The sequence below is a fragment of the Octodon degus genome, unplaced genomic scaffold (genome assembly GCF_000260255.1).
Source record: "Octodon degus isolate 3935 unplaced genomic scaffold, OctDeg1.0 scaffold00010, whole genome shotgun sequence".
Taxonomy (NCBI): Eukaryota; Metazoa; Chordata; class Mammalia; order Rodentia; family Octodontidae; genus Octodon; species Octodon degus.
This window is the reverse complement of record NW_004524586.1, coordinates 25,414,844-25,423,492: the sequence shown is the minus strand read 5'-3', so window position 1 is coordinate 25,423,492 and position 8,649 is coordinate 25,414,844. Positions and strand designations below refer to the sequence as shown.

Here is an 8,649-nt window from a genome sequence, read left to right as displayed (position 1 = left end):
CACACACACACACACACACATACACACACACGGGGTGGGGGTGGGGAGACAGACAGAGACAGAGACAGAGAGAATGAATGTAGAATGGAGAGTACCAAGAGGAAGAGGGGTTGTTAACAGGTAAAGTCCACTTAGGATGATGAAAATGTTCTGCAGATGGGTAGTGGTGATGTTTGCACAACAGAGTTGTACATCTATAATGGTCAGAGAGATAAATTTATGCTGTGTGCATTTTATCACACACACAGGTGCTAATAGGGAATGGTGTGATATAGGTACTGATGACCCTTTCAAGCCTTTCGGCCTGGCAAGTGGGGTGGGGTCAGCCTGTCCCTGGGGGTGAGTATACAACCCTCTGGAGGCCAGGCAGGCCACCTGAGTGAGGGCGTTAGCTGGTGGGGACAGGTTCATCTGGAGGCCACATGTCTAGTTCGTGGGCCAGCTGCAGCCCAGCTCTGGCTGACTTTTGCCATGTGGGAAGCCTGGCTGTAGGCAAGAAGTCCAAAATTTGGGTTTGTATCTGAAGTTTCCTAATGTTTAAATGTTGGCAACTGATTCATTGAACAGCAAGCAAACAATGTGTGAGTCAAATAGGACTGACTTTTCAGGGCTCTGATCTGGTCTATGGTCCTTTGTGGAAGCTCCCAGGCCGGGGTGCCACCTAGATCCCCATCCCCTTTCTGTTGCCAAATACTGTGTCACATCTGAAGTCTTAACACCACCTCTCTCTTTGATCCTCTGAAACTTTTCTTGCTCTGAGTGTACACAGAGGGGTGGTCGGTAGAACAGTGAAGAGAGCTTGGGTAGGGATTCCACTGAGGCTGGGGTCTTAGCTTTGCCTTTTGTAAGCTTATGGGTCATCAGTGTCTTGCTTCTCTTTCCCATGCCTTAGTTTCCTCCTTTGTCCAGTGGGAGTAAATAGTTCCTGCTATCTAGAGTGAGTAAAGAATGCAGGAGATGCAGAGGGCAGGGCCAACCTAAGGACTTTCTAGTATGTGCACTTAGGCATAGGTTCGTGTGGAGTGAAACAGGTCCCAGGTAGTGAATCACACAACCCGGGACATCTGTGACATGGGGCCCAAGATTTCTTTTTCAGTCATTTGGAGGGTTCTTACAAGGTCATATTCAAATGGCATTTGGCAAAGCCAGGTACCCAGGACACACTGTTCTGTTCCTTGAAGTCTGGGACCTTTTCCATCGGTAGAGACCTGGGAAGGGAGAACTGGGCCTTGTTGGACTGAAGGCAGGATGAGCAGAGAGGAGAGAAATGCTCCCGGGCCCTTTCTCAGACCTATTAGCTTCCTCTTCTCTTTCTGGCCACCAGGAGGGAGCTGTGGTCCCATGGTCGGAGCTGGCCCACTTGCTAAGCATGGTCTTAGCCTCTGCTTTTCGGGGCAGCTTGGATGATGGCTAAGCTCCGAGCCTGCCTCCTCATCCCTCCCAGCCCTTGGAGGGTGTCTTGCTATCCCATTTTCTTGCCCAGGTACAGACAGCACAGGAGGGCCACAGGGCTGGGGCAAGGTGGTGACAAGGTTTGCTGGCCAGGGGAAGAGGCCTAGTCTCATCCAGACCCTTCCTGGGAGGGTTAGAGAGTGGAGGTGTTACACCTCTGCCCAAAGCAGGGAGTCAGGCCCTGTTCATAGTCCGAAAGGAGGATAAAGGACCTTAGAATCCTGAGATAATGAGAGGTCTAAAGGGCTGTTGTAGGGGCAGGAGGAGGGTAGTAGCATCTTGAGCCTCAGGGCATCCTGGCGAGAGGGCAGAGGTGCCTCCAGGTCCAAGGTTCAAACATAGGTCAGCTCCGCGGATCCCCAGGCAGTCAGTGCCCATTGCTTTTTGCCTGTGTGGGTTCTCTTGTGTATCTACCATCGCTTGAATGAGGAGGACCACGAGGGTGGTGGAGCACCTGTGTGCCCACCCCTCAGTCCTGTGTGCTCTTTCCCTGGGCCTGATCTTCATGCATGCTCACTGTGGAGCCTCTGACATGGGATGGAGCTCTTCAGAATTGTATTCCAGCCTTAACATATATATTCTCTGTGACCTGGGGTTTGTGAGAAGGGAGAAGGCAGAACCCGGAACAAATGAAAACTGATCCTACAAATCTAGCCTGCAGTTAAGGGAAAGTGCTTTCTGTGGAAATGAGAGGAAAAAATGAAGGCAGGGTGGGGGCTGCAGAGCTACAGCCTGTGCATTTGTTCCATGAAGATTGCCCAGCATGAGGGGGAAGGTCTTGATGGAGCAGGCAGGTCCTTGGTTGCCATCTCATGTGGAGGTTGGCTGCCAGGCACCAAGGGGAGCTAAGCAGGAGTGAGAAATGACAAAGAAGAACAGGGACAGAGTGCTGGCATAGGTAGTAGTGGGCGGGGCCCCAGCAGACTTGCAGGAAAATCTGAGGCCTGGGGGCCAACCTGGGAAGAATGTGTCTGTGTGTGTGGGGGGCCTGGGCCATGGTGGGGGACAGAGTTGCTGACTGACTTAGGAAGCTGGTGGACAGTTCCTGAGGTGGGGTGCAAGCTCTGGACCCTTGAGTAGCACCAACACAACCTCTCATCTTTCTCTTCCATTTCTGCAGGGGGTGGAGGAAAGCGCAAAGGAAAAAGCAAGAAGTGGAAGGAAATCCTGAAGTTCCCCCACATCAGCCAGTGTGAAGACCTCCGAAGGACTATAGGTAAGCTGACACTGTTGCTTGGAGGGGTGTGGGGAGTGAGCAGCCTGTCACCCACCCAATTCCAGGGAGGAACCCTGGGCTGACATCTTTGCTAATGAATTTAAAGCTACAGTCAGCATTCACTGAATCTTTGGTGTGTGCTATGTAGAATTTTCACTTCCCCATTGTCCTGTGAGGCAGATACTGTTATTTTATTATTACTCTGGGCACAGAGTGGTTCTGTACCTGGCCCACGGCACAGCTCATGGGAGTGCAGTTGGGGTGGGGAGAGCCCAGTCTTGAGCCCTGCGCGAAGCTTTCTACTGTTCCTTCCTGAGCCTACACATCCTGCCCTGGGAAGCAGCTCTGGCTCTAGGCTGCCCTTCCTTCTTGCCAGGGATGTTAGTTCTTACCAATGAGCACTCAGCCAGTAGCGCACCCTAGTCCTCCTTGTCTAGCACCCACTTAGCCATCTCCAACTGCAGCAGTAGGCCTCATTTCCCATGGGGATTTGCATAGCTAGATGCATGAAGTCTCTTCTTGGCTCCTGAGGATGTGGTCTTGGGAAGGACTGGGTGGACAATGGGCTGTTCCAGGCAGGAACACTCTTCATTAGTTCAAGACTGCCAGAGGTCATGCATGTACTCAACAAGTACTCACAGATGGAAGCCTCCTAGAGACCCACCTTCCATCCTTAATATCTTAGTGAGATTGGAATCTCCATGGGGTCTTCAGGAAACAGGAGCTAAGGGATTGGAGTCCTGGGCCCAGGGGCTTTGTGTTCTAAGTCCACTCTCTCTGTTGACCACATTACATGATACTTAGTCTTGACGAACCTCAGTTTCTCTACCTGCAGTGTAGTGACTGTGAACCCAGTCACAGGGCAGTGGAGTGGATCAAATGAGACCATGTGTATGGAGCCTCCTCAGGGGCTCTGCTCCCTTCTAGAATGCGTCATAGCCACCATCCTTCTTGGCCCTTCCAGAGCTGTGACCTTAGACATCCATGTCCACTCTTGAAGATCAGCTTTCTACTTGGTGGCTCATGGAGAAGGGGTTCAGAGAGGTGCTCTTCTCCTGGGGCTGGGGGCTGGGTGGTCAGCGCCTCCAGATCACAAACAGTTTAAAAAAGGGGAGCTAGGGAGATCCCTTCTGGTGACTGTCGACTTTCTACTTCTTGCTAATTTAGGGTTGGCAGTAGTAGGGCCCAGGAGTGGGGCTGTGGGGGAACCTCACCTGCTATTGTCTGGCTGCGCACTCCAAAAGCCTAAAGAAATCAAGCCTTCTCCATTCTGCTCATCCTGGGAAAGCAAGTCCATGGCTGAAAGAATGTCCTTTCTGAATCATGTGGGGCCGGCTTTCTCTCAAGGGAGGGATGTCATCTCACTCCCTACCTACAGCAGGCCCTGGGGAACATTGTAACACTCTCTTCCCTAGGCCAGAGGCTGATCAGAGACCATTTTGAGATGTTTACTTGGAGGAGAGAACTTGAAATAGGAGGAAAGCATCCCAAAAGGAGAAACTGTGCAGACAGACAGCTAACAGGGACAGGCTTCACTCACCTGGGAAGGCCACCCGGGAAGCTGCTTGCTTCTCACTGTTGGTGTTGCTCTCTGCAGGTAGAAAGCTGCAGGGGCACAGCCACGTCAGAGAGGCCTGCCCTGGTCCCTGAATGTGAATTAGCCCCTGCCAGAGCCTCTCAGAGCATCCGGTCCTCTTCTGCTACACTATTGTGTGTCTGCCTGGCTATTGATGTGTCTGTTGGTCCCACAGGTAGAATGGGTCTGCAGCAAGGAACTGGATCTCTTAAATTCACCACTGTGTTGGTGGTAGAGGGGGAGAGAGAGAAGCCAGCTGAAGGAGGCGCCACATTTTTCTGTGCAGCGGCACTGTGTTCTTGAGTGTGTTCTGTGTCTACTTCTGATAAAATCCTTCTCATGTTTATAAAAATAAGTTAGCTGGCTTGGATTGTAGCTTAGCAGCACAGCAACTGTGTGGCAAGTACAAGATCCTGAGTTTGATAGCTGGTACCAAAAAAAAAGTTGGATAAATGAGTGAAGGGAAGGAGTAGTAAGAAGGTGCAAGTGAACACAGTCCTTATGAAGGGTTTCAGAGACGGAAAGGTACTGAGTAGTATATAGAGCATTCGTATATCTGCCACCCAGATTAAGGAAATCTTACTGCTTTGCTATATTGATTCATGTGTTTCTTAAAATATAAGACATAAAGTATGAAATGTAGGACTCCTAATTCCAGACAAGAGGGTTTAGATACATTATTCCCTGTCCCTGCTACTAAAGATAGCTGAAAATCCTGGATGCTGTGTATAAAATAAAGAAGATTCTGAAAGATGGAAGAGCAGGCAGACTGGTTGGGAACCTTGCGACATGATAAATGATACCATCACGAACTCCTTGGGTGGTCGTGGTGGTGGTGGTGATGGTGGTCGTCGTTGTTGTGTTCTTTTTCTTTTTCTTCTCCTCCTCCTTCCTCCCCCGCTTCCTCCTCCTCTTCTTCCTTTTGCCCTTGCCCTTCCCCTTCCCCTTCTTTCTCTTCCTCTTCTTCTTCCTTTTCTTCTTTTTGCTGAAAGAACTGAAACCTGAAATCCAGTGAGTGGCAACCAAGTGGCCTCATGCTGCACGAAGAAACCCAGCCTGTCTTGTTCAGCCTGAGGCTCCAGAAAGGGGCAGCTGGGCTGACCCGGGAAGCTGTTGGCACAGTGGGTCATCCTGGCCTGCTGCTTCGGTTCACCTCAGCAGTGGGACACCTAGCTTCAGACTCTCTGTTCTTTTAGCTTCTGTCTCAGTCAGCACTGGCTGCTGTAACAAATGACATAGGCTGAGCAGCTTCGAGAACACATTTGTGTCTCAGTTTTGTAGGCTGGAAGTCTGAGATCAAGGCCCACCTCCCTTTTTTGCACGCCTGCGTGGTGGGGAGGGAGGAAGCAAGCTCTCTTCTGTCTCTTCCTGTAGGGACTTGAGTGCCATTCAGGAAGCCTCACTCTTAGCATTGAACCTCCTCATTTCATCACAGTGAGGGAGGGTTGAACATGTGCATTTGGGAGGATGCAGATGCTCAGTCCACAGCATCTTAGCTCTGGACACCCTTCTCTGCTTCTGTCCCCTGAAATGGGACTGCTGCTGTCCTGAAGTGAACTAGTCTTGCCTAGGCTCCATGCCCCCTGGTCTGTCTTTCCAAGTAAGGTTGCTCAGATACTCTTACCGTGGCCTTTCTGGGGTCATCCAGCATTGTCCCAGGAGTCCCCATGTGTCCTTCACCATCTATCTGGTACCCTCCTTGTCAGGAGGGGACCTTCGAGAGCAGATTTACCCTGAGCTTCCTTGGGTCTGTGGACCCCACCCCACATAGTCCTTCACTGGTCCATCTTGGAAGGCTCTTGGCTGGACCCTCACCTCTGGGCCATGTGAGAAATGTGCGTGCTGGCACATTTTATATCATTCAGGAATGATATTTCTGTTCTGCAGAGGGGAGTGAAAGACTCTGTGCGAACAGTGTGAAGAGAGGTCCCAGACAAATAGGAAGGCTGCCATAAATGAGGGGTTGCAGCATGTGGCTCAGGCCTGAGGCTCGGCCTTGCCACCTGTTTATAGCCAGTTGCCATGGTGCTTGCCCAGCTTCTGCTAGGGTCCTGTTGGAAGGCCTCAAAATTCTCATTTCTTTCTAGACCAATACACAAAGCAAATAGTGGCAAATACCACATTTATTTTTCTTGTGGACGCATGAGCTCACTTTCTGAAGTTCTGTGGCAAGGTGTCCTGGGGCAGGGTTGGTCCCAAAGTTCCAGGTCCCTTGGGCCCAGAGGGTAGCATGGAATGGTGCAGGGGAAGGAAGGCTGTAGATCAGAGGAAGGGACAGAGCCCACCAGGAGTCCAGGACATTGCCCCCTTGGGACCATCCCAGACAGAAATCAGTGGAAGGAAGCCATGGCTTTCTCTTGTCTTCAGTACGGCCCTGGGCAGCCACAGGCCAGCTCTGCCCAGCACTGGGTGTGACTTTGGGAAATGAAAACTGCTCCTGTGAATTAGTTCACTGCGGAAACCACACAGCAGTACTCCGTCCTACTGGGAGTGAGCCTGCACTTCCGTCCTGGGCCATGCACGCTTGGCTGTGGGCAAAGCAGGCAGATGCCTTCTTAGAATAATGCTTTTAGCCAGATCAAATGCAGTGCACAGGGCTGCAAAGGAAACCGAGGCTTTGAAAATGTAAAACAGAGAAGTGTAAATGCTTCTTGATTAACAATTCTAAATAAAATCTGTTGGCTCCAAATCAAGGCCGGAAGTTTTCAAAAGCAGTTGGTTTCAAGAGGGAGCCTAAAGTGATACTTTTCTGTGGTCTGCTGGCCTTTTCAGAACTTTATAAATGTGATGGTCAATTCATTAGAAAGGACCTACTAACTATAAAAAAATAAAGTCTAAGTCATGTGTGGTGGTGCAGCTCTGTAATCACAGCCCTTGAGAGGCTGAGACAAGAGGATCGCTGCTATATAGCTCAGGCTGACTGCATAGTGAGTTCAAGACCAGCCTGAACTATATAGTGAGACCGTGTCTCAAATAAAAAAAAATTAAACAATAAAATGTAAGATCTAACAGCTTGTTAAGTAGGTATTATAGTTTTGAATTTGAGGTAAGCATAAATGGTATTTTTGGATAGCTACAACAACTGTAATACGAATGAATCTATGATTTCTGCAGTGACAAGTCCCAGGCACTGCTGTGGGCTGTCGCCTACATTCCTAATGGGAGGAAGCACTAGAAGGCGATGTCTTTCTCCATCCAAGTGCCATGTCTTGGTAGCGCCGTCCCTACCCTGCCCACTGTGATCTGTCCTAGAATTCCTCACACGTCACTGCCCCCTCTGTTCATGGCTGCTCTGGCCACCTCTTTGCTCTGATTTCACAGCCCTGGGAGGCTTCGCACCTGCTGTTGCCTTCACCAGGAACCTTCTTCCACATGCTTTCTTCCAGGGGACTTCAGGTCTTAGCCCACGTATCATTGGTAAAGAGAAGTCTTCTAAAAAGGAACCATTCCCGCCTCTGGCTGTATTCTTCCACATAGTGTTGTTTGTTTAACGTTCTGTGCCCATAATTTCCATCTGAAATCATCCTTTTTTCAGTCGTTTCCTTGTGTATCTTCTGTCTCCCACACTGGACTGGGTGTTCTGTGTTAAAAGTACCCATGCCTTACCTGCTTTGCTCCTGGAACTGTGCCTTGCACATTCTAAGGCTATTTTGAATATTAGGTAGTGAAGCATTGAATGAGGTGAGATAAATATCTGAAATTAGTGCTCTGTTTCAAAAGTTTGTGATGTGTTTGCTGTATCTAAGCTTACCTTAACCAGTGGCTTAAAGTGATGAAAGTTTAGCCTTTAGGAGCACCTTAGAAAGCATTTATTTTCCAGCACTCTGGAGGTTGAGGCAAGAGTGTCATGAGTTTGAGCTTAGCTAGGGCTACATAGTGAGACCATGTTTCAAAAAACAAAAACCAAAAAAGAAAAGATTCATTTTCTATCTCACCTAGAACCCTCTGTACCCTTACTGGATGTGTGAGGAAACCCAACACAATTACAAGACTCTGCCAGTGTCCTAGGCACTCAATGGGGAAGGCAAACTGAGGGCTCCTGGCCATAATGTGAGTACTTATCACAATGAAGTTAACAGAGTACAGAGTCCTCAGTGTAAAGACTAGAAAGCTTCTCTCTTCCCCCGACTCCCAATTCAGAAGTCAGTGAACAGGGTCCCAGAGCAGGGTGGCCTGGCCAGGACAGTTCAGTCCCTTGATCTTGAGTTATAGCTTTTTACTTTCTACCTAGTGTCATATTGACACATAAATATTTGAGCTGTCAGTACCAGCTAGTACCTAAAGCAGGGAGAGTTATTATGCACTCAAAAAGGGGAACATTTCCGTTGGTCTCATTTTCTTACGTCTTGTAAGTGTGTTGCACATTCACATATATTTTCAGCAAGTGTGTACCGAGAGCTTCCTG

The 8,649-nt window shown here is 49.4% G+C and overlaps 1 protein-coding gene and 1 non-coding gene across 3 annotated transcripts in view; both read left to right on the top strand.

Moving 5' to 3' along the window:
• Grk5 (G protein-coupled receptor kinase 5) overlaps positions 1-8,649 on the top strand; it is a 244,446-nt gene that overhangs the window by 129,250 nt on the left and 106,547 nt on the right. For both annotated transcript variants that reach the window (XM_023708994.1, XM_004625630.3), the window contains exon 2: positions 2,573-2,668. Coding sequence is in view for 1 of the 2 variants with exons in the window: in XM_004625630.3 (XP_004625687.1) it covers positions 2,573-2,668 (96 nt within the window). In the remaining variant the exon portion in view is untranslated. The remainder of the gene's footprint in view (positions 1-2,572; positions 2,669-8,649) is intronic.
• On the top strand, positions 6,923-7,059 carry LOC111815063. The gene has a single exon (XR_002819871.1). It is a non-coding gene; the product is annotated as a small nucleolar RNA SNORA2/SNORA34 family (small nucleolar RNA).